Genomic DNA, 27,378 nt, shown 5'->3' with positions numbered 1-27,378 from the left:
GTTATCATACATTTTACTTTTACATATAATAATCATGTAATTAACTTGCAGTATGGACTCTTTAAAGCAGACGTTGGTCACACAAACAAGCGTTCAATTTGTGTCCGTGGGAGATCTCACGATCGACAGGCCATACCCAGTATTGAAGATGGTCAACCAGGACACACAGTACGGACAGACCGTCATCAGCACGCTCGAAGGTGATGCGGGGAATCGCCTTGAGGTATATCTCCCGAAGCCCATACATCTCGAGGATGAAGAAATATTAGAATTCAACGGTAGAGTTGATAAAAATTTGAAACTCGTGTATAAGGGTAGACGGGGGAGGGCTTTTAATATTACATTCGTATAATATTTAAATATATACTCAATCATTTTATCGATGTGTGTGTGTGTGTGTGTGTGTGTGTGTGTGTGTGTGTGTGTGTGTGTGTGTGTGTGTGTGTGTGTGTGTGTGTGTGTGTGTGTGTGTGTGTGTGTGTGTGTGTGTGTGTGTGTGTGTGTGTGTGTGTGTGTGTGTGTGTGTGTGTGTGTGTGTGTGTGTGTGTGTGTGTGTGTGTGTGTGTGTGTGTGTGTGTGTGTGTGTGTGTGTGTGTGTGTGTGTGTGTGTGTGTGTGTGTGTGTGTGTGTGTGTGTGTGTGTGTGTGTGTGTGTGTGTGTGTGTGTGTGTGTGTGTGTGTGTGTGTGTGTGTGTGTGTGTGTGTGTGTGTGTGTGTGTGTGTGTGTGTGTGTGTGTGTGTGTGTGTGTGTGTGTGTGTGTGTGTGTGTGTGTGTGTGTGTGTGTGTGTGTGTGTGTGTGTGTGTGTGTGTGTGTGTGTGTGTGTGTGTGTGTGTGTGTGTGTGTGTGTGTGTGTGTGTGTGTGTGTGTGTGTGTGTGTGTGTGTGTGTGTGTGTGTGTGTGTGTGTATGTATGTATGTGAATGAAATAAATTTAATATTAGTACTTAAAAATGTCTTCCATTTTATTATTATTTTCTAATAAGTGTAACCCGCTATTGTATACCAATTATTGATTACTGGCTAACAATAAAAAATATTTCAACATAGTAACCACACCTTCTCGGCTTGCAAATATTTATAATAACAATCATTTTCGTTCGATAGTTTGCCATTGAATATAGAACTCATTGAATTTTTTACGTATTGTATTCAAATTAAATGAGAAACAAAGAATTTTGTTGTATTATTAACGTAAGTAAAATGTATTTTGTTTTTTAAGTAATTTATAACTGGTTACGTATTTTTTTTTAGATTGAAGACGAAAATATTATACAACCAATCAAAAAACGACACTTCGCATATCACAGCAATATTAAAATGAAAATTGTTCTTTTCATCTTTATAATAACTGGATTATTATATTGTGTTATGTGCAGGAAAAGTTATAAATGGACCAAACCAACCAGTGCAAAACCAACTTTAGTAAGTATACTAAGTTTATACATTATTAAGAATGTAGGTATAAATTATACCTAGTTTTGATGTATTTATTCTTTAACTGATAGACCGTGAAATTGTTTTAAAGACCCTAGTAAATTTTAAAATTGTTTTTTTTAAAATGCTTTTTATTTTTACTATTACAATTTTAACATCATTTAAATTACAACATTTTTTGGAATATTTTGAAGACCTCTAGCTACTGTATAAAATCATATCCCACCACGACAACAAAAACCTAAATACGCCACTGCAATTATTAGTTCAACAACTGATTAATGAAACTTACATGATTTTATAATAATTTGGTATTTATAAGGGAAAAATACTTAATAATAACAATAAACATCAAGTTACTTTACACACGTAAAAATTATTATAAATTATAATTTTTTTTTTTTTTTTTTTTTTATCATAGGAACCCAATTTAGAAGGAATAAAAGAAGATATCATGCAAATTAAAAATCAACTCGAAAGCTTCGAAAATTTAATATTTTCGAATAATATAAGGTCCCACAACGTTAATTTAAATGCAGCGTCGGTCTTGAAGAGTGGATACTCTTATGTTGTATCCGCTTTGGAGAAATTTTTTGATAAGGGATTGCCACCGCCTAACTCGATACAAGTTAGCAATTCGTCTAATTCGAATATAAACCAAACATATTGGAATAATAACACAATTCATGTGATAGACAACCGCACGATTAATTATCACTGCAATTGCACAAAACATTTGTAACGGTGAATCGGTGTAATGGTAAAAGTATTATCATTTATTGTTTATAGGTAGGTATAGGTATTTTTAGAAAATATCACATCATATTTTATCATTTATTGTTTATAGGTATACAATACAATTTATTATTTATTATTTAAGGGTATACAATACAAGTTACTCAAACCATGTTTATGTAAAAATATCTATAAATTGTATAAAGGTATACAATCTATTATTAAAATCTATTATTCATTATTTATAAATAATGAATAATAGATTTTATTGTATACCTATAAATGAAAAAATTATAAATTGTATTGTATACCTTTATACAATTTAAAGATAGATATTTTTACATAAACATGGTTTGAGTAACTTGTATTGTATACCCTTAAATAATAAATAATAAATTGTATTGTATACCTATAAACAATAAATGATAAAATATGATGTGATATTTTCTAAAAATACCTATACCTACCTATAAATAAAAAATAAAAAATTGTATTGTATAGCTGTAAACAATAAATAATAAAATATGATGTGATATTTTCTGATATTATATTTTTATTAACTAGGTAGTTAAGTTAAAAATTATCAAAAAAAGTAACTATTAATTAACTTTTAAGTTTTAACTTATTAACTAGTTCTTGCCCAACTTTGCGCATCATGCACAGTAAACAATAATATTGATAAAAGTATACAGTTTTTAACATGAATAGCCGGGTAATTAAACGACGTATTAAACACAAATCTTGATGAATCATATATAGAGTTAGTATTTTTAATGGGTAACGAAGTGCATGAGAATAGGTTAGTATATACATATATTTATTCAGTATATATATATTTAATATACTTTGTTAAACAAACATTGATAACATAACTAATAATAATGTTCCAGAAAGTTTTTAAATGAATATTATAACCAAAATATTTTAATAGTTTGTCATTAAAATTTCAATAATGTTATTAAATATTATAGACTACAAATAATATTATATAAAAGATTTATAAACATTAAATTATATTAAAACAATATTATTGATTTTAACATTATACGAACGACATTTTTGTGGCCAAAGAATTTTTTGAAAATGTTACATTAACATTTAATAATTTTTTTAGAACTAAATGGAAACGTTATAATAATTTCAATATTAATTAATCAATATTAAATTGTTATTTTGACAATATTCTTTTGCTGTCTGGGTGCGTTCATCACTTCACTTTTGGACGGAACTATCGATGTTATATTTTTTATTATATTTTCGCATTCCTTCCCACTCTACAATCTCTTTTTTCTTTTTTCATCCATATTACTACTTACCAGTTGCCATCGCGGAATTTTCATAACCCGCCTCTTCATGGAATGTTGAACCGGCTTATCAAGTCTAACCACATTTCAGTCACGATTAAAGATAATATACTGGTTACCTACACAACTGTAGTCGGAAAAATCTGGAGCACCTCGTTTAGTTATGGAAAAGCATGTTGAACTAATCTCAGCGCTTCTAGTGGAAAAAAGTTCAAACAGTTTACGTAGTTAAATCTATATATGTCTATTGTATATCATAGTTTTATCTATTTTCGTGATAATATTGAATGTACAATTTAACTACAGTTTGATAGGGGTATACAACCATGGAAATGAAATTAGTGAAAACTAATAGTTGCCGTAATTTTCAGCTAGAAGTGCTAAACATTCGCATTCGGTGCATGATGGATATCACAAATGATACTAAGATACTGCACAACGAGCAATAAAATGTTTTTATCTAGAAGTTATATAATATAAACGCGCGTAAGTACATAGTACATACTTACAAAAAAAAAAGGTAGCGTCATACTAGCGCTCCATAAAAGTGGCTATAGGTTAACTATTAGTGCCATGGTAGCAATATAGAAGACGTTAGTAAGACATGATTTTTTCGTCAAATTTGATAGAATATTCAGCACCACTCACCGCTGTGATCCAACTTAGGCCGTCGTGCACCCTTCTTAGTATCTATATCCGTGATTTGGTGATCTAAACGTAACATAATGGAAAGGGCCAAAAATTCGTATTATTTTACAAATCAGTTATGTAACACATAGACCTTATACTAATCTATGTGTAGGTCTATGTTGTGTAACCAGTATTTTCAGTGATTTCAGCTTATTATAATATATTCTCATTATGTAAAATAAAAACTGTATCGTACCTGTATACACTACTGCAGCGGTTCCCAAACTGTGCGCCGTAGTGTCTTTACAGGGACGCCACGCAGCCGTAGAATGTCATCATACACCCCATTAATTTAATATATACAAATAAATATATACCTAAATCTCAATATAACTAATGTCTTATAACATATGTCTAATTAAAATTAAATAAATATTGTCATAGTACATATTACGAATTGTTCTGGTTTTCTATTATTTTTATGAGGGGTATCATGTAAATCCCTTATTTCTAAAAAAGGAGCCGTGAGACAAAAAAGTTTGGGAACCGCTGCACTACTGTATAATTACATATACAGCATAATGTATAATTTTTGGTATAGATATAACTTCAAAAGTTTGATAATACATCTATAGGTATGCGTGAAAAGTATTCATAACCGTTTAGGTAAGTATATAATAATATTAGGATAATTTCTGTTTTATTTAGTTATTTAGAGGAATTATTCTCATTTTGAATCAGATCTCCTGGAATAGGTCTAAAAATATTTTAAAACTAATTTGAAATAAAATTCCACACATCATGAATGAAAAGATATCAAAATGAAAGTGTTAAGTCGGTACAAAGCAACTATAAAAAAATCTTAAACCTAAGCCATTTTCATTTAACATAAAGGTATACAAGGCAGATGATTTTTTGAAAATGTTTAAATAATATCTAAATCGAAATTTAAATGAAAAGTTTTCGAGCTATAGGTATTAATTTGTGTATTTAGGTTTTAGGATAATAGGTCCATAATAATTGATTTAAATACATGGAAGCTATATGATGGTTTTAAAAATACAATTTATCATAATATTAAAATTTAACATTTTATAACTTGTGAAAATCGTCTGAGCAGGTATTATACTAAATATTGAATATATAATAATTTTTGTAAAACAATTATTAAGGACTATTATCCATGCAAGGTAGATAGGTAGGTACATATATTTTAATTTTTAATAACTAAATAAAGTAGAAAAATGAATCGTTTAAATCTGGATTTAGATGCATCCACAGTAATAAATCATAATCATCTACTTAACAATTTATAGACGAACGAGTTGATTCTCATTTGAAGAAATACGTTTGTAAATTGTATCAACACATGATATTCCTGAAACGTATAAACAATTTAAGTATTTTTAAAAATATGGCGTTCAATTCTCAAGGTATGCATACAAATTTCTGGCCAATCACCCTATACTGTTACGAACGGAAATAAATTTCAAGTTTTTACAAGTATAATACTTATTTATATTAGATACAAATATACAATATAAGAAGAATAACGATTTATTTCGAAACCATAGTTCTACGATTAAGAAAAATGAATTGAAAGATCACTGCACTCTTTTTGGAATATTGTTTCGATGAGGTGTATTGACGTGTCTCATCATATGTTCTTACTTTCTGGTTACATTCAGTTTTTCCTATGGCATAGTTGGAAAATTATATGTGCACGAAACGTCGAACTTATTTGTCTCGAAAGGCCGTAAAGATCAGTAGCAATTTTTTTATTACGTATATAGGGTGTCCCGTAACGAAAAATTAACTAAAAACATCGTGTATATTAAACAATATACTATTAATATAGAGTTTAGTTGGAAAACATCCGCGAAAACCACCCTGCATGGTGTTCGCGGACGTTTCGCGCACATTACAAAAACATTTTGTGGATGCGTAAATAATATTATTACTAATGACTATAGTAGAACTAAGAGTTTTCGACGTTTTCTGGCAGTAGGCGGTCAATCCCGATCCGTTCTGCTTCGACGATGGTATCGGGCAACTTGATGTTTTTGCTTTCCGGAAGAGTGATGGTGAGCGCCGCGGCCACAAGCGCCGTTATACCGAACACAAGCATGATCATGTAACTGCCAAAGAATTCAGCCTGGAATTTTTTTTTTTGAATTGATAACGAATTGAATCGTGAAACAAAATATATATTATACTATGTACAGTGATTGAGTTGGTACTAACTGATGGAAGAACCCATATCGATGCCATATAACTTAGCGACTTTTTTTTACTTATTTTACTTTTCCCTGACATTCTTTATGAAGATATATAATGTTACTAATTATATTTATTTATTAGATAATAAATTACGGGAAATAACCCTATTACAAGTAAAAAAAAGCGTCTATATTATTACTAATAGCTGGTCATAGGTATAATAAAATTATGTAGGATTTTTCTATGGAGTAGAAGGGGGGGGGGTAGCAATACTGCTTTTATTTTGTATGTCTAATGGCTGCGTCCGAATCGCATGCCAAAAAAAAAAATTTGTCCGAATTGCATGCGATTTCTTAAAGGGGTCTGTCTGAATTGCATGCCACCTCATAGAGGGGTTTGTCCGAATTGCATGCCGTGTATTAGCAATAGTTTATTTATTATACGCTTATTATATTAGCTTTTTATATCGCCCAAATAAATTTTATTTTATTATTATAATTATTTATTTTAAAAACTGGGCCAAATTGTATATTATTATTTAAATTATTTTTTTTTAAATTCGACCAAATTTAATATTATTATTTTAACTACCAAATTTTATATTATTATGGTAATTATTTATTTAAAATATACCATATACAAATGTAAAATACATTCAGTTTATTATACTAAACTAAATGTAGCAAAAGCCAACGGGGTTTCAGTCGAAAAGTAAGTTAAATTAGAAAAGTTCAAAAAAAAGTTTAAGTTATACCTAGTATAATAAGTGTATAATAAATAATAATCCATCAACCTGATAATCTGATGGCATGCAATTCAGACAGACTTTCAAGAGATGGCATGCAATTCGGACATTCCAATTTATGTTTTTTTTTTTGCATGCAATTCGGACGCACGGATGTCTAATAAACCCAGACGTTTAAGTGCAGAGGTATTTGAAAATGTTTGTACAACTTCAATTTCTCAACTTTTTTATAAATAAAAAATGCTCTGTTCATATATATATATATATATAAATATCTCATTAAATCTTCAAGAGGTTTAAGATCTGGTTGATGGCTCCTGAATTTCAGATACAATAATTTACCAATTTCATGTAATACCTAATAAATTGTACCGCATCGACACACGATCCGAATAACACGGATTTAGCCTTTATAAGATAATATTTTATTCGACATTGACCGATCGCTGAGACTTTTTCGGTAAAAAAAACGTTAGCATAATGTAGTGCGATATTTTACGTACCAGCAGCATGACCTGTGGTGCTACCATAGATCCGACCCGACCGATCATAGAGCACGTGGATAACAATGTCGCTCGCATTCTGGTTGGGAATATCTCCACGGTCAATATGTAGACGATGGAAAATGCGACGGAGATTGCGAGTTTGCTGATCAAGAATATCAATAACTTAATCAGAGGAAATGCTGTTTTGAAAAAAAAAAAAATAATAATAATTTAGCAATTTGGCTTATATAATAATAAACAATATAACACATATTAAGTAGGTATTATATAAAGTCATGTGTTATAAGTATTATCACTATTATAATGGGGCTCAGAAGTGACTGTAGTAAAAATTATTAAAATATATTATGCACATGAAATATTTTAATCGGCAACAATAAATTTGTACGTGTAAATTGTATATTTATATACATAAATATATTGTGTATTTTTATAACAAGCTATTAAATAATAATATTAGTTTTGGCTGATTACGTTTGGTGCACGTCGGAACACAGAAATGTAAATTATTATTTAAAAATGTTAAAACATTATGTTATATATTATTTTTCATATAATTATTGACGTTTTTTCAGTTTAATCTCTGGAACTACTTACATTTTGGGTTACCATCAGAAAGCTACAATAAGCTACATTATCCCATGGATCTAATGGCTAAATTTTATCTTGATAAGGGGTCTTTAATTTTTTTTATTGATAGTTGTTTATAGCTATCATATCGTATTTTTATAGTGTGCTGCAGCAAAGTTCACGAGGATCAGCTAGTAAATTATATTATTATACTCGTTTATTAATGCCTACCTATGAATAGAGCTTAGAAGTATAATATTTAAAAATCAGGAAATTCACACTTTTTTCCTAAACTCGACGAAGTAGGTTAATATTATGCATTTTAAATTCGTAGTCATATAGAATTAATTTTCAGATTGATGGTCTGCTATACATTATTATTATATTATAGAATAATATGTAATTTCTCATCATAATATGTGATTTTTGTCTACTCAAAGTTAACATTTTTATCTGGTTTCTAAAATGCATTAGGTAGGTACCTATCGATAAATTTAAAATTAATCAGCTCGAACTAATCACTGCAGATTATAGGTAGGTATGTAAATATTACCACTGTACGAGAAATCAGTAATGACCTACATTCCATGATGGATTATAATAATTTGAAGATAATTTGAAGTGCTTGTGCCATGTACAATGTACAGGTTGAGTATGTCTGATGTGTATGGTTGACATATTATGTCGTTTTAAAATGGTTGGATTTTTGTCTCCTCAAACTTAACATTTTTATCTGGTTTCTAAAATGCATTAGGTAGGTATACCTATCGATAAATTTAAAATTAATCAGCTCAAACTAATCACTGCAGATTATAGGTATGTAAATATTACCACTGTACGAGAAATCAGTAATGACCTGCATTCCATGATGGATTATAATAATTTGAAGATAATTTGAAGTGCTTAAACAGCTGTTAAAACTTTAATGAAATAACATGATATAGCGTTGTAATGTTGTTACACGAAACATTGTCATTCAATATTTTATATGTAAATAAAATAAATGACGGAATATTTATTTTGCTCATTGAACTTTATACGCTCGATAGTGTTAACGTTAAATACCACGATATAATAAAACTACGTATTGATCTTATATGCTCTAGGTATTTTACACCCACCAGGTAGAGTGTAGGCCTGTAGACGTTGTAGAAGTTTTGCCATCATGTAAAATAATATTTTTGGCGGAAATAAAGTTTCAACTTTAAATTTAGGACCACAGGTATACTTACAGTCCGGAAATAAATTGTATAGAACACTGGAAAAACCACTCAAGATGAGCATGCTGGACAATGACATTCTTCGGGACATCCCTTCCATAATTAACCAGTTCAACAGGCAGGCAGGAATCTCGACGAACGAGGCCAACGAAAAGTTCAAATACTTGTCGCCAGCGATGTCAGTTGCGCTTATTGTCAGCCCATAGTACACTAATGTTATCGCTATCCTGCATAAGTTAAAACAATTTAATTTATGTGTAAATACTACGGTATCCTGGTAATTTGTATATTCAACATTAATATAATATGATGATGTGATGCATTTAAAACATAAAACATGAAATTGGCAAAATTCTAAAATATATAGGTGCTGTATATTGGTATAAGTAAATCCATATGAACGTGGTTAGCAATGTATTTTCATCCCCTAACCATTTTCCCATTTTAAATCACAAAATAGTTATGTAGTAGTAATGTATAATTTGTGCATCGAAGTCATTAAAATTCATAATAATTCGTTTTTGCTATTTTTTTTAAAAAAATATCTGAGATGATTAGCCTGATTTTGTTATGTTATTGTATTATTTAAGATGTTTCTAGTACCTATATCTTGATTTATAATTAAGAGAATGTTTGTTTACATATTTTAAGAGTATTTTATATCTATACTGAATTGATATTACAATTGCAGTGGTTACTCAGGGTTTAGTCGTTTTAATAGTTTTTAATAATATATAAACTAATATATTATTTACTTCACTTTTTAAAATCATTAGTTACGTTAGTTATTAAGGATCAATCGTATTAATTAATATCTGAGAAAAATGTAATGTGATCAAGTTGTGTTATTTTTATTTGATCAGGTGGATTATGTCCTATTTGTATTTATGTTGGCTACAACTTATTATTGTGAAATGTTGACACATTATACACACTTACTGTTTTACTATTGTGAAATGGTCAATTATTGAGATAATTACGCCTCCGTTATTATAATAAATTAATAATTTTAAGACTATCTAAAATTTTAGCAAAATTCATCTACATTTTTATTTACACTTCTCTTATATTCAGACATATCATGTGTATTAAGATTGATCTCAATATTTTAAAAAGCTAACCGTATTTTTCCAATACACATCCATTGTTTATAAGCATGCATTTGACAATAGTCGTTGGAAGATTTACAACTAAAAATATTATAACAGGAATATAATATATACTCATGTATATAAATATTTTTATTTTCTCATACTTAGTAATAATAAAGTATTTTATGAAAGACAAATTAATGATTTAATTTGTCCAACATACACTATAGGTATTGTATTGTTACTCAAATAATGATATAGGTAGTTTGTTTTTAATTTTTAATTTGTCATAGTTATTATAGTTAATATAGTTAAAAAAATAAGATATTAAATGCTTGCAGATTAACATGTCCTGTTGTTTGAATACAAGATTATCTGACCTAATTATTAGAATATTATCGTATGACGTAATGTTATAGTATATAAATATTATTTAGTAAAATAAATCAATAGTTTATCGAATAATTATACACTCTTTTGTAATTGATTAATACCTAGATGCTTTTGTTTTACGAATATAATTGCAGTTAAAGTATTTTAAGGAAAACCCTATAGTTAAAATCTGCAATACATTTTTGTCCAGTTCATCTTTCTTGAAAAATGTTGTTTCATCATAAATATCTATGGGACCTATATTTTTAATTCTTTTAATTTTTTAATAACTCCACCCTAAAGTGGATTGGTAAGTTCCCATATGAAACATAGTTACGAATAATTTCCATCATAGGCGTAATTTCAACTTTGACTCCGGGAGCTGGATATATTAAAAAGCAAGAAGAAATTTATAATATAACATTTTAAAATAATTGTATTTTCAAGATTTTTTCAGGGGGGAGAGGCTACGGCTTAATTTGGGAAGGGTCTAAGCCCCCCCAAATTTGCGCCTATGATAATTACAATGATTATATATATATAAGTAAATGGTTATATACTTATACAATATACATGTTAGTTCTTAAAAATAAAAATGAACCAATACATTAGTTCCTAAACGGAGATAAACTTAAATGCTTTAATTTATGTATTGTCCAATTATACTTATACATACAACATTAAGAGGACGTTACACGAACATTTGTAGTCTCTGTCTTACAATAAGTGCGTATAACATCAAATTTTACGCTCAGCTGTTCTCGTTTAACCCTGTTAGTTAAAAAATTAGAGTGTAATACTTCGTATGAAATTTAAAGCCAAGATTTTTTTTTTAGCATCTCAAGGCTTTTTATTATATTTTAATTTTAAGGGGAGTAATGAATATTATAAGATGTACAAACAATAATGTATAATTTTAAAATACTCATCACTCGCTTTAAAATTAAAATATAATAAAATGCCTATGAAATGACCTAGACAATAATAGATAATTATCTTAGCTTTAAATTTTTTAATAAGTCAATACAAACTTAAAATTTCTTCAAAACTTCAATTTTTAAACTGATGGTGTGAAAAGTGATCTACTGAGCGTCAAATTTAATATGCTACGCACTTTTAAGACGGGACAGCAAAATCAATGCCCGTGTTACGTTCTCTCAACATAATCTGAACTACGTATAAATAAAATTAATTAAATCATTATTTATTAGTCATTACTAATTATTTCATAAAATGGTTAACTATGTATCAATGTTACTTATGATTACTGTGATAAACATTTAACAATTATAGTATTACCATATATACATAAGTATTTAAAATAGTATTTATACTTCATTGGTGTTTTACTTTTTACCAGATAAAACAACAAAACATGATATATTGAATTTAAAAAAAATGAATGCAATAGGAATAAAATCAAATAAATTGATGTTAGACTTTAAGATATCAATAAACCAAGCAATAAATATTATTTTTCCGATCACACAAAATCTAAGGATGTCTATTCGAAGTACTTATTTTCACTTAATTCAAGAGAAGTTGGAGATTCTTTTGTAAAAATCTTATGGCTAATTTTAACCAAACCAACTATATTTTAGTTGTTAATCTTAGTATCTATGTCTGAATTAAGTGGAAAGAAAATTTGTATTTGTTGTTATGTTTGTTTTAGAAACTCACATAACCTATAATGAGGGGTTTTTATCTGCAATGTTTCGTGGAGAAAATTATTTAGCCCATTCCCGTTATACAAGACAATAATTGTATAGATTTTTTGAGTTTGTAAAATTGATTTAGTAATTTAAAAACTATAGTATTAACTATTAGGCGTACACATGTATGCAACCATTGTAATAGAAATTGAAATGATGAGTTAATTATTTAAAAAAAAAATTCCACTCTGCTATATAAATATATAATTTGTATTGAGTAATGTATGTCTCAAATTTGAATTCAATGCTATAATGTATCATTGTAGTGGCGTATGCCGGTTTTTTAAAGATCTTATTTTAGTCGTCGTTTCATAATTTAAAAAGATACATTAAACTATTTAAGGGGAGTGGGGGTATCATATCTCCCTGTCACTCCTGCGTATGCCAATGATTGTAAGCTTAGGTACAAAAAAAAATTTTGATCGGAAATGATCTGTTAGTTAGCTATAACAAGTATTCCATGAATCATGATTATGTTTTCGATATTCATACTGTAATAACTTATTTTGTCACAAATATTTCGATAGGTTGACTTAAGTTTTGCGACAATTTTTTTATGATATTTGATTGAAAATAACTAAAAACATTGAAATTGTCTTTAAATAGCTAAAAAGTGTCATAATATTTTGAAAATGTTATCATGTCTAGAATATGATAAAATAAACAATTAGTGAAACTTTCAAGTACGATTATTCGTTTATGAATTACAAAAGCATAATAAAATTATTCGATGAGAAATTGTTTAATCATGTTTAATAATAAAAAATGAATATCCAATACTCCAATGTCATACAAAATTGAACGTCAAACGTTTATAAAAAATTAAAGTAACTTTCCGATAAACTTCCCTGATGCTTTCGAAAACTACCAGAAATTTTTCACTTTGGACCTTCCAAAGTTCTTATTAAAAACAGACAGAAAAAACACACATCATTGTAAAATCAATAGCCCAGAATCTAAAATAGTTTAAATTTAAAATATATTATTTATGTTAAAATTTAGATAAAAATTTGGAAATAATTATATTGTTACATCATACCACACGAGTGAACATCTGATCATTCGAAATAATATTGTTGATGAGCCGATTACGTCTTTTAGAATATTGATATATTTTGCTTCATTGTCGTCGTCGTAATTTGTCGTCTGTAAAAAAAAAAATTGAATGAATTTTTCGTATCATTACAAATATTCTGCGTAGGAAACTCGATAAGTAATTTTTTTAGGAATCAATTAAATTCATCACGGTTTTATTAGTAATGATTAGCTATAATACGTTTTAACATGTCGTATAGGTTAAGATTAGTCAAATTATAATCCAATGTGTGTGCGTGTTCGATTATGATAATTGAATTTTAAAATAACCTCTATTTGTGCATCCGGACGTAGTACAGGCAAAGACTTTTTATTAATACCAGCTATTCTCTTGAGTACGCTAATCACTCTGTCGTGTTTGCCTTGCATTTCCAACCACCTCATCGATTCTTCCGTTAGCCTATATGTATGAGAAAATAACAATGATATTGTATAAATCGACGTTAAACAACATTAATCCCAAGATAATAACCAGAAGTATGACAAGAACAGCAATCCTGGGATGTTGGCTATCATCAACAAAAGCCTCCAGTCTTTCACTAGACTGGCGATAAAAGCCACCAATATGGCACCAATTGGATAGAAACATTCCAGAATCGAATAGTATAGTACTCGATGATTAGGTAGCACCAACTCCATTGCTGACAAGTTATATTAAAAACACATTATATAGTTATCCAACAAAAATAAACTAATACGTGTCTAAATAGCATACACAATGTTGTGTGATTTATAAATATTAAAATATTTTTACGCACAAAGTACAAACTACAAAGTAATACCTATTTGTATATACAATAATTTAATTTAAATTAATTAAATTATTAGTTACAAATAAGTCGTATGTAAAGCGAAAATGTCGTCGTGCTATTTTGCATGAGTACATATCTACGCATGCGGACCCCTCCCAAATATGTCTAGCAAGAGTAATTTCGTGCAAACTAACGAAAACAGCGGTTATGGTAAAGAAAAATAGTTTTTTTTTCAAATTTCATTGAAACAAGTCATAATCAAATATGACTTATAATAAGTATTGTATAAAATATAATTAATCTAATCATAATTAAGGCGATTACCCACAATTTCATAAAAGATAAATTACCACTTATTTTGTTTAATTGTCAAAGTCTACGAGCGTATAAGAACGAAATTGAGGATTACATGATCTAAAAGTCTACCCTTCTCATACTATCCAACTATAAAAGACTTCACAGCCTTTAAAATAATGAATGCATTGATATTCAAAATGTTGACCGTGCTGTTCAACCTAAGTGGATGAAAAAGTGCACTAGTGGAGTAGCTATCAGCTACCTACTAAAACGGAACCAAATCAGACGTAATTACATCATAAATAAACAGTTTAGGCAGTAGAATACAGCAATACAACAGGGTATCTGATTCAAGACCACATTTATACCTAATTCATTAAGGATTGACAATATTTTCAGTGATTTTTTTGGCTGTTTAATGAACCACCATATTCAACAAATTATCGATTTCATTCAATTTGTACTTCTACTATATTTTGTGAGAGATTCAGATGTCATAAAATAAATATTATCATTTTTAACTAATAATACTGAGTGGAGACTTTAACGTTGCCTTTAGCAAGTTGGACAACAACAAACTTGCAGCATTCCTTCAAAATGTGGCAGTTTTACCGTGAGTTCTGACAGAACAAGAGCTACTACTTTAGGTGGTATGACTATATTGACACAGTTTTAGAGTGGTGATTAGAAAATGTACAATCCTAAATGTATGTTTCGTATCACAAATATTGATGAAGATCGATAATACATTTTGAGAAATAAATAATAAATAATTTACTAAAATTTTCCATACAATATATAACTTGTTTCACCCAAAAAACGTTTAGATTTTTACAAATAAAAACAATTTACCATGAGTACTTACTTACTCGCCGTTCACAACTTATTTTTCTAATCAATTTCAAGTTTCAAATACCTATGAAAAATGTTCTTACCTAATACGAAAGTAACGGAATAAACACCGCTGGAAACTATGGAAGTCAACAGTTCAAATGCCAAGAACATCTGGTAATTGACCGAAAACGACTGAATGATAGATATTATGGCAGATGTAACAGAACAAAATACCATAGCAAACTTTCGACCAAACCTGAAAATTTCCGGCATTATTATAATCTGAATTATTAATTATTGTTTATAGTACTTTTTTTATATTTATATTAAAGAGTTGATTTTAATTTTTCAGGAGTTACATACTTGGGGTACAATATTTTTGCCCGTGTATCCCAACTTGCAATAATTTTTAAATAATAAATAATAATCTATAATTTATAAGCCGTTTACTAAGGACTAAGTTTTAAGTAATTAAGTAATAAGTACATTTTGTGAAGTGATTATACAAAAAAAGTCATGGTAATGCTGCATATTTTATTTATTATATTATAGTTTTATAGATTTGAATGATTATGGTGCACTCACTTGTCAGCGATGATTCCAGACACAGGTATGCCAATAAACTGACCAAAGTTGTTGACCGTACCCACCATCGACAGTTTCCATTTATTTTCCTCACACAAAAGTCCAAACTAAACAACGCATTACGAAAATACAATAAACATATATTGATATAAATTATGCATACAAATAGGTTTAAGACTATAAAATGTACAGTGAAAATTATAACCATATACAGAGTGATTCACCAAGCATGCTCACCCTTTTTTACTTTAATAAGCAGTTATTCAAAATCTGATTTTTGAAATCTTTAAATATATTGTAGACCATATTTTAAAATTCTTGAGATTTTTCGTACCATTTAAGGAGTGTCCTGTGATGACACAAACTTTTGTTTTTCAAATGAGAATCTCCTTTTTTTTCTAGTAAATTTTTTTTTTTTTTTTATTATAAAGAACAAGGCCACGACAACATAGGTCATTGGCCGCGAATGATGATTACACATTAATTAATACATTCTAGTAAATTATTTAGCTGATATTTTTTTTTTACTTATGAGTAGTTTTTGAGTTATTTAATTTTGTGTTCTAAGGATAAAAGCCATCATGGTTTAGATTTATAAAATATGTGGTCTATGGTGGGTTTGAAAATATTAGTCATTAATAATAATCTATCGACATGAATTATTGGTAAAAACGACCCAAGTATCATAAATACTATTTATAATTGAACGTGTATTTTATACTTTTGTAAAACGATTTTTAAGGATTATTATCCTTAATACAAACATTTTAATAACTATTATTAAATAATATATATTATTATTTTTGACAGCTGTATTCAACATTTAGGTTTAGGTTTGAGGATTATTTTTCCGATTTTCAGTTTTATATACATAATATATATATATTTATATAAAGGGCAATGAATACTTGGTAATTTCATATTTTTGGAATCGAGTACATTAACGTTAATTTGAAGGATATTCCGATTATTGTGGCAATAAATTTATAATAATAATTATACCGATATAGTCTATATATTTTTGTTATTTTCTAATAAAGGGTTAATAACATTATTGTGTACCTCAGTGCCGATGGTGTTCTCGATGTCTTCGAACACCCATCCGTCACTGCACAACTCCAACGCGTTGGTGTCGAAGTAGCCAGGCGCACACTGCGAACCGTTGGCTGGATTCCTGGAAAACCGCTGACACTTGCGTGGCAGTCCCGTGTCTTGCCTGTAAGGAGTTGTGAACCGCAACCATTCTGGTTCGTAAGTTCGTTCAGCCGGGTCCGGTGAGTCACATCCCGGTACCAAACACCTGTAGCATATATTTATAAAATATTATGCGGATGGATGGTCTTTAGCAAATTGCCGATCAGAGGCAAATAATTTCTCTGATTGACATTATTTAGTTGTACCCAGTTCATAAGCAACATTATAGTAAAATTAAAAAAAAAAAATGATGATATATGATAGATGTAGGTACTAATACTAGTAATCCTCATTATCGAAATGAAAGTTATGAAACCCAGATTGTTATTGTTTAAAAATATTTCTGTTTTTGCAGTAATTTGTATTGATTTTTCCTAATTACTATAACCACATTTTATACGCCACAAACTATAGTTTGCATCATTGTAAAACCATCACAAAACTTAGTTTTATATTTTCGTCCAACTCAAAATTTAATGCTCGGGGTGGTGATATATCCATGGCGGCATGGCATGGATCTCTAGATTACCCTCAAATATCATCGACTAAAATATGACCTTCGTATTTTTTTAAACCTTTATTATTTTGTTAGGAGTCTTAGGATCTTAAGTTTTATCGATAAATATCATATATTATGTATACTATATATAATACATATACTATTTTTTTTCTTCGAAATTTTGACCCATCTTATTCGTAATTTATGGCTAAAAATTCATATAAATAATAGTTAATCGGTTAAAGAGTCTGAAAATACAAAATAGTCTATTCAATTTTCATTTATTATCAAATTATATTATACATATATTATTATAGATGTATATTGTATTTCATATAGGTATTATAATTATTACATTCGTTTAAAAATGTAATTATTATTACTATTATTATTAACTTTATTAACCTTGACAATAATAATGATAATTTAATGTAAATAACGTTTTCTTTTACAAAGAAGTAGGTATATGATTCAAAAATTCTTCTTTTGTCAACTTATTATGATAAGTTATTGTTATGTATTCGTTTACCAAATGGCCCACAACTATATACTAAATTAAAAGTACCAAATTAATTATTAATTATTTAAAATTAATATCATCTTCATAAATTACATAATATTAATTAAGTATAATATAAATAAATATTTAATAGAATCGGCCTTTTTTCAAAATGGACTTTTCTAAAGCATCGAAAAACCTTATTATAGTTATTATTATTGTTTGGATAAAAAATATTTAACCAAAATATTTTTAATAGTATCAAAAAATTAGTTATTTTTCTGTGCAATCCTTTCAATCGTATTGGTATAATTTAATCTAAAATAATATGTTGTGGAATTAAAATTTATAAATTATTAAAATTTTACAGTAAAATGTAAATTAAAAAAAAAAAATGTATTTATAAATAATTGTAACTAATGGCCTTTGTCACCAATGTTTATTAAGAACAATAAAAAAAAAACAAAAAAAAATAATAAAATATGATTAAGGCGACCTACTGTATAATTGGTTCATATTATGTTTTTTTTTTTGCAGATGTGATTACAATGCATTTTTCGCAGTAGTTATCAGATTTCTTATAATATTTTTTGATAAGATACTGAGTATAGTATCATTTATATTTATATTCTAATGAAATCAATTAAATTCGATATAACACACAATTAATTTGGTATAATAATGTGGTTAATCAGAACTCCCGAGGTCGTTACAAGTTCATCATATTTTCAAATCAAATGTTTCATCGTCTTAGTAATAAAAAATATTTTTTTTAATGATAAATTCTAAATTTGATGGTTTTTAACAGTTTGTGACGATTATTTTTATAATCGTTTTATCTTTCTGGAGTAAATTATTATTATTAATACGTTTCCACCAAAGTGTAGTAAATATGTGGCTATGTGAGTGGTTAATATTTACGTGACATGTATAGTTAGCTTTATCTAATGACATTTAATTATAAGTTGGCACTCGATTTCAACAAGTAGATTAATGTTGTATCGTTTTAACTGAACTTGAATATTTACAATTTACGTATTCCAATCATAATAATTATATGAGTACAAAAACATAAACATAAATAATATGGTCTCATTTTCTATGTATTGAAGTTACAATATAATATCCTAACGCCTAACACTATAGTAATTTTATCGGATTTCCGCTGATATTTAAAAAAACTTAAAACCATATACGTTTTGGACGTTTAAATAGAAACCTATAATTTTGGTTATTATTAATCAGTTAGTAATTATTTTCAAAAAATATTCTTATTAAAATAATCTATGTTTTTATAAAAAAGTTTGAGCTTGTGAGTTCGATCAAAATTAAATACTTTCATACTGGTGATAGTAATCTACTATTAACGGACATATTTTTTAATTTTTAAGAATACTCATAAATGACTAACATTTATATCAAATCAAATTCCATTAACATTTATTTTAAGAATGATCACATTTTGGAAAGCGAGAGTGATGGAATTGGTAAAAGATTCAGGGAATTTTTAAATAACAGAAAGTTGTCTGATTTAGGTTGTTCGAAAAGTATTATCTGACAAAATTACTCAAACTGTATGATGATTATAATGAATAGATTATTATAAAATAGATAATAGAGTATAATAACAGTATTATACAGTTACAATTATAAGTAAAATATTATAATTTTTGTTGTGAAACATTGGAATTAAAAAGTCTTTTTTACAATGTGATAAACTAATAAATAATTTTTTATAAATTCATACGGAGACATACTGAGATTGGTAAATCGACTACTTTATGATAGATATTATATTTAAAAATTTAGTCATATTTTAATATTATATATTATATATAAATATATGTTGGGCCGATCATTGCAATATTATAATTGCAATAGAATGAAAATGTACATGGTTCACAAAATGATTGAAACAAACGTCGAAGATGTGAATACATAATATATTAGAAAACAAAACTTAGGAGGAGATTATATTTCATGTTTAAAATATTTAACTCTGGCTGTTCTTGAAGGACGCTGCAGAGTCCAGAACACTATACACAACAAAAATTGAATTGTTATTATTTTTTAGGAGGCTAATTGGTGGCTATTACCTATGATACACAATAAACATTCGATAGTTGACAACATAGACATTTTAATAGTGGGTCGTTTGGTAATCTAAAAGTATTACAATTATATAAAAAAATAAAGCTGAAGAGATTGTTCTGCTGGTCATAAGATATTGAATATACTTCATTATTGAGTATAGTTTTTGTAATCGGAATGTTAAATGTTAAATCAACGATAAGTATTCTACGAGTATGCTATAAGTATTATTCTGAGCAGATACGGGTTGTCAGCTTCTATTTCTACGGATATTGTACACTTTATTTATATTACTTTAATTTATTATTATTATTATTATTATTTTATAGTAATAAAGTAATAATAACTAATAAGATATAATTATATTTTATAATAAATTAAACTAGTTTTTAACATAATCGTGGTATATTTAATAGTATAATAACTTTACTACATCAATGTTTTAATAATGTATAACTTAAAATATTCAAGAATATAGAAAATAATAATATGTATGTAATGAAATAAAGTTTCAAGTTCCTACTATTAATATTTTTTAAATTGCAACAAAATTGCTAAAATTTATATTTTTGTGATTTTAAACACTTATCTAATTTGGAAAAATGTATTTTCTGTAAGAAGAACTTATGAATCGTGTATTGCTTTTTGACAGAAAAAATGTGGTAGTTATCCTAAAAATGATGGATAAATATAATATTTATAGAATTTTTGTTAGTTGGAAGTTGAGTATTTTTACCAACTATCAAATTATATTTATTAAACATAAGCATAATATTAAAGTATAAAAATTAGGTATAAATTTAAAATAAAGACCATCAAATATCATCGAGCATATCCTTTTAAGCAAAAATTATTATAGTTATCTAGATGTAAAACTAGAATTAGGTAAGATTTTGACTTTACAATTATATAATATTTACATCAAATTGATTTAAATTGTGACCCTCAGTAATTATATTGGATATAGCTATAGGTATGTTATTTTATTATAAGTATTTATAATATATATACATACGTTTATTTGTATAATATGTTATTTAATTATTAGTTATACCCATTCGTTATGAAACGTATAAAAAAATATTTACACTTTATTGATGTTTTATTCAAAGATTTATAACAATTATAATTTGTGACCATATTAACGTTTTTGATATATTTTAAAATTGGTTTTGAAAAATGAAGTGATTTTTGTATTTGTTGTAGTGAAATCCCGAACACTAAATTTTATAAACGTCTTAAATCTAATATGTATACATACAACGTATATATTTTAAGGCCACATATAAAATGAATTTTATCAAGTAATGAAATGTGTTTTTTTTTTAGTGTATTTTTACCTGTATTTCAAATCACCGGCTGTAAACACGTAGGTGACCGGTGACACGTTCGAATACATTATCATGAGGCCAAAAAGTACGCAGCCCGCAAACTGGTAACGGCCCATGCCCACAGTGACGAGAACGCTGTCAATGTTCATTTCGATGGAGTCCAAGCCGATTTTTGTAGAGAAAAAAAACGCACTTTTAACACGACCTAACAAAATGAAATTCTGCCAAAGAAAAAATAATTGTTGAACTTGGAAAACGTCGTAAAAACGGTCGTGGGAAATTACGTTCTAAAATAACTAATCGTTCGTAACGACTGTATTAGTTGATGTAAGTAAGAGTTTGTGTGATAACTGCTGCTCATGGCGGAAATGCATCAAATGTGAACGAGTACTTATACATATACATATAAATATGTCTCCGAAGTGGATTTACACTTTATCACAAGTCTGAGAATAGTATATACAGGACGATTCACCATGCGTGCTCAATTCCTTCTTCCTTAACCGTGCAGTTATTCAAAACATCAATTTTGGAATTTTTAAATATAGCTAAAATCACATTATTTTGAAATATATAATGAACATTTACGATTTTGTCTCGTCGAAATCAAAACTCAAATGTGTACTTTTTAGTTATTTAAGTCTGAATAAAAGGGATAAGAGATTCATGACAATTAGTTCGTAAGATATTATCGTCTATACGGAAGCTATGATGATTTAAAAATGTTAGTAGGTAATTTACATAAATCATTGAATATATATAATTTCTAAAAATGATCCAAGTATAATAAATACTAAATTCTATATTTTTTCTATTTTCTATTTTTGTAAAAATATTTTGAAGGGCTATTAGTATAATATTACCTTACTCTAAACATTTCAATAAATTATAAAATATCTACTTTCCAAAATTTAAATCAGGTGCAATCAAAACTCTGGTAAAATATGGTGTTCTCATTTGAAAAACATATGATTACATTGTCACAGTACGCTCCTTGAGTTCTTCAAAAGATTTCAAGAATTATAAAATATAGTCTTTAATTATATTTAAAATTTCCAAAAACCAGAATTTGAATAAATTCACTGTTTAAGGAAAAATGGCGGTGAGCGTGCTAGAGAATCACACTGTATATTATAATACATATTTAAAATATGCTTATTTATGATATCTCTATTTTTATGTATATAGGCATATTAGCTGTTCGATAAATTAGTATAGGTAAAAACGAATATCATATAATATTAACTAGGTAGTATGAAAATCATATAGTTATTGACATTCCATTAAACGAAATTCAATATAAATTTAAATAATCTTATTATTTAATCCAACATTTGAAAGGAATGTTTACGTAACACTAATATCAGATCACAGTTTATCAGTTCGAAAATATGACTTTGCAGTCATTTCGTGATAGACGATAGTGTTAGTGTAGAACACAATAATGCAAAATTTCAAATTATATCAACACATTTTAAATTCTGAGCGGAGCGAGGAATGTACCTATTTTGCTTTTACAATGATGTTTATTTCTTTTTCTTTTTATTCTGTAAACACTTTTTCTCCCTCTAAAATTGCTCAGAAGTATCAAGTGTAGCATTTTTTCTGAAAGCTAATGTTCTTGAGCTGATACTTTAGATAGGTCATTTTTCGATTTTCGAAATGGTTCTCGAAATAAAAGCGGTTAAAGGAGAAAAAGTATGATTTCACGATTTTATAATATTAAATAATTACGGACGACGTTTTCTACCGGAAATATTGCTTCAAATGAAAAATTACAAGAGATATTTTTTGTTGTATTTTGGATTTTATTCCTTAAGTTTTAAAAATTCAGCCATTTTTGAGCTATTTATAGACATTTTAATTTTGGGATTTTTTTGTTATAATTTGGTTAAAAACATTCGTAAAAATTTGAAATTTGGGTTATTTACTTATATTAGCCTTGCCTAGACATGGTAAAATTTTCAAAACATTTGAGCGATTTTTTAAATCTAAGATTTGAAAATTTTTAATATCTATAATAATATATCCTAAACAGATAAACTGTCTCCGCTCAGAATTGTTTTTTGTATACAATGATATAATATCATTGGATTCAAGTTTAATTCCATCCATTACAGTAATCCACTTGTAACCTACTGTACAGCAGAGCGACATCCACGACTCACTCGCTTTTTTTAAATAACACAACAATTTATCGTTTTTAATTCTATGTAATATTAATGTCTTGTCTACTTATTAAAATACAAAATTGTATGTATTTACACCTAGTGGGAATTTTAATTTCTTAATTGATTTAAATAACGGGTTTTATTGTTTCTTGTAAAATATAAGCTATTTTTAACAAATCAAAAACCTTTGATACATTGAGCTAATATTTGTGTTCAGAGTATTATTTATTAAGTAGTTAATAATAATAAAATAAATAGGTAATAATTTATCATTAATGTGGTAAAAGAGTTTTAGTGGTCATATACTTATATACACATTATGTATTGTGTGTTACTGTAGTCTGTAATCATAAAATTGCAAAAGTTAAGTAAACAAGTAATATAATTTATCCAGTATTATTTTGCCTTACATTTGTTAACATATGTGAATATTTAAAACTAAAATTAGAAATACCACTATCGGATAAAAGAAAAACATTGATAAAAAAGTAATTAGATTCTTTAAAATTACTTTATAAAATTATTTTATATGTGTGTGTATTCATGTTAATCATATAAAATGTAACATAATATATATTATCATTTTTAAAAACCGGGGAAGTCGATTCTATACTAAAACGTACAATCGAACGGTGGTAAATTTAAATTTAGGAATTTAGGATAGTATGGTAAATAATAATATACGAAGTGCAAAAAAATTAAGCCTCTACGAAAATATATTTAGTTTAACATTTTTGTTTATATATATAATTTAAACAAAATTTGAACTTAATTGGTTATAAAAAATTAATGTGGCTTTTCACAACTTTTTTAATTCTAGTAACGTCAATTTTATTTATGAGGAATATAATAATACATTTTCAGTCCTAACGTATTAAAATTTAAAATGTTACTATATTTACTAAAGTTCTGAGAATTTTTACTTTTTAACTCCCTAAACTTTACCACCTAAGTAGATAACATCTAGAATATCTAGAATCTAGATGATCCAATTGGCTGCGAAAGGTGGACATTCGCGCAATATGCGATCTATCGTTTTGTTGTACCATATTTATTTCACTATTTTTATCTTTGTGTAGTGTGTGAACTTACTATTACAGTGAAATGTATCTTACTTTTATAGTTTATATCACGTAGGTATTACCACGAATATCGTTTAAAACTTAATCTAAGATTAGGTATACACTGTATTACTAGTACAAAAAGATAATATTAATATCTCACTCTTGATACAAAACATTTTCATAGTAGAGAAAAAATGCAGATTATTGCATTATTGAGTATTCAATAACTAATTCTGAAAGCTTTACCTACTTTGGAGAAATATGAACTAGTATGAATTAGTTTCTATACTAACACTTCACCTGATTATTTCATCAAGTGTAAGTATAACACAAAAAAGTTGACTATCAAAAATATCATTTTGTTGTAAAACTTTTGTATAATTTCAACTTTTCAGATTTCATAGTATAAATCAGATTCAATAGAGGTTTTTCGGAAACAAATTGAGTATATTAGGAGGTTGAAATTGAAAATTCTGCAAAGGTTTTGCAAAAATGAATTTAAATTACCGAAGAATATATGAAAGGTTTTGTATTGAATTTTCAAATCTTACATATAGAAATAATTTCTTACTAAAATAATTTGAAATGTTCTTGTTTTTTATGAATTTAGTTTAACTTCAGACGCTCATAAAAAAATATTGTGAATTGAAAATCAATGTTTGTTTTAAATTACAATAAAAACAATTTATGTGTAAGTGGAACCTTGCATTAAATGTCTTTTGACCAAGTTAAGATATTTACCAACAAATTGGCAACAATAATTAAGAAATTTCAATCTTTAAGGTAAAACATTTACTACATTTCACGAATAAACTACTGTGTTTAATAATCATTAATTTGGTCAGTATCGTTTAATTTATTATTATTTATCAGTATATAGTATATTTTATTAGTAGGTATTATAATTTTTTTAGAAACTTGTATTTTTATTAAATACCTCATACATGGATATTTTAATTTTAATAAACGTGATAAATTTTAAAAACGTATATATAATGCCTAATATTTTTGCCTTAAATATCAATAGTAAATTTAGCATTTAGTACCTACTCTATATTGCCTGGTTGCGTTAAAAGTTGATTAATTTAATGATTTAATAAAATTGAATGTATAATTATGGGCCACTAAATCATGTCTAAGCTGTTTAAGGGACCATTATGGCTCACTATTGATTCATAAAATGTTTTTACATAATGTAACGCTGTCCGGTACCGGTCTTTTGATATTTTTTTAATGTGATAAAAATTTTTTTTACCTGTTCTTTACGCAATTGCACGTGTAGTATGTACAAGAAAAGATAACACATTTTATAGATTTATCACACTTTAAATACAAATAAAGAACTAATTCAGTTAATTCATAGAAAAGAAGGCATACCTATTGAGATTTATGATGATTTAAATAATAGTAAAATTGAACAATATTCAAGCATTAAACATTTACGAGGTCATTAAATATTAAAGTGTATGTATTATGAAACAATTTTTCATATTGCCTTAGCATATTTACGATTTACATAGATAAAATATGGTTATTCTTCCTTAACAAACAGTATGTTTAAATATTGAAAATACTTGTGTTTGAGTTAATATTTATTTTATACAAAACTGTTACTAATACTCATAGAGTAGGTACGCAGGGGGTACGCATGGTAGGCAGCAGCATACTCTGAAGCTCTTTGAGGGTCGAAAATTGATACTAAAAAAAAAAAAAAAAAACATTTTTTGCGCAAGAAAAATTTATTAGTACGTATATTAAAATATAGTGAAAACAAATGATTAAAAATGAGTGAAATTTTATCAGACTAACAGAAGTGACAACGTTTGATTCACGTATAAAATCATAATAACAAGGTGATTGCTAATATAAAATAAAGTTCGCCGATATTCGATAATCAATCCAAATTGTAATCCTACGATTTCAGAATTCAGATATTTGGATAACGATTTGACTGTGGACGTCCCAAGTACGACAATAACAACGTTATTTAGTGTCGCATAAAGCACATGCATAAATACCTACGCAGTTATCATAGTGAACCGATAGGTACATTAATCTCTATCTACAGATACTAAAACTATTTAAAATGATTTAAAAAATAAATTATAATGGTTAGTTAACTTTTTAACTTATTTAGTTTTTATCCGGTAAGATTCAACATAATTTTATATTAATATTTATTTTTATTGTGTGTACCTATACGCTAATCGCTACATAGTCGGTAACACTTGTCCACGTTATAAATTATAATATTATATTTTGTAGTATCTGTTGTGTAGTCGTGTGTTTAATTATTTAAACAATACACTATAATATTTATTTCATCTTAAATTTAAATGGAAAATAAAATGCTGAAATATCGAGTTCTGATACAAGTTTGTTTATTTCTGATGATGAATTTGTTCTGGATATTTTGTATTTTTTACC

The 27,378-nt window shown here is 27.4% G+C and overlaps 2 protein-coding genes across 2 annotated transcripts; one reads left to right on the top strand and one right to left on the bottom strand.

Moving 5' to 3' along the window:
* Nucleotides 1-1,102: 1,102 nt before the first annotated feature.
* On the top strand, nt 1,103-2,320 carry LOC149057748 (uncharacterized). Its single transcript, XM_089223821.1, has 3 exons — nt 1,103-1,191; nt 1,252-1,422; nt 1,856-2,320. The coding sequence occupies exons 1-3, from the start codon at nt 1,159-1,161 to the stop codon at nt 2,174-2,176; spliced, it is 525 nt and encodes a 174-aa protein (XP_089079947.1). The 5' UTR covers nt 1,103-1,158; the 3' UTR covers nt 2,177-2,320.
* Nucleotides 2,321-5,597: 3,277 nt separating this feature from the next.
* On the bottom strand, nt 5,598-22,089 carry LOC107164555 (organic cation/carnitine transporter 2-like). The gene is made up of 10 exons (XM_089223116.1): nt 21,726-22,089; nt 17,165-17,402; nt 16,103-16,209; nt 15,619-15,773; nt 14,107-14,275; nt 13,905-14,034; nt 13,579-13,685; nt 9,377-9,591; nt 7,572-7,753; nt 5,598-6,258 (listed from the first exon to the last, which is right to left on the bottom strand). The coding sequence occupies exons 1-10, from the start codon at nt 21,863-21,865 to the stop codon at nt 6,082-6,084; spliced, it is 1,620 nt and encodes a 539-aa protein (XP_089079242.1). The 5' UTR covers nt 21,866-22,089; the 3' UTR covers nt 5,598-6,081.
* Between the last annotated feature and the right edge of the window lie 5,289 nt (nt 22,090-27,378).

This window comes from Diuraphis noxia, unplaced genomic scaffold, assembly GCF_037042655.1.
Source record: "Diuraphis noxia isolate RWA-SAM2 unplaced genomic scaffold, SU_Dnox_SAM2 contig0003, whole genome shotgun sequence".
NCBI lineage: Eukaryota > Metazoa > Arthropoda > Insecta > Hemiptera > Aphididae > Diuraphis > Diuraphis noxia.
This window is presented reverse-complemented; position numbering and strand designations above follow the sequence as displayed.

Coding starts and splice junctions, on each gene's coding strand:
- LOC149057748 (XM_089223821.1), top strand. CDS start 1,159: ATGAGAAACAAAGAATTTTGTTGTATTATTAAC. Junction 1,192..1,251: donor AATTTTGTTGTATTATTAAC/GTAAGTAAAATG, acceptor ATTTTTTTTTAG/ATTGAAGACGAAAATATTAT. Junction 1,423..1,855: donor CCAGTGCAAAACCAACTTTA/GTAAGTATACTA, acceptor TTTTTATCATAG/GAACCCAATTTAGAAGGAAT.
- LOC107164555 (XM_089223116.1), bottom strand. CDS start 21,865: ATGAACATTGACAGCGTTCTCGTCACTGTGGGCATGGGCCGTTACCAG. Junction 9,592..13,578: donor ATCAGATGTTCACTCGTGTG/GTATGATGTAAC, acceptor TAACTTATGCAG/GATAGCGATAACATTAGTGT. Junction 6,259..7,571: donor CACCACAGGTCATGCTGCTG/GTACGTAAAATA, acceptor AAAAAATTCCAG/GCTGAATTCTTTGGCAGTTA.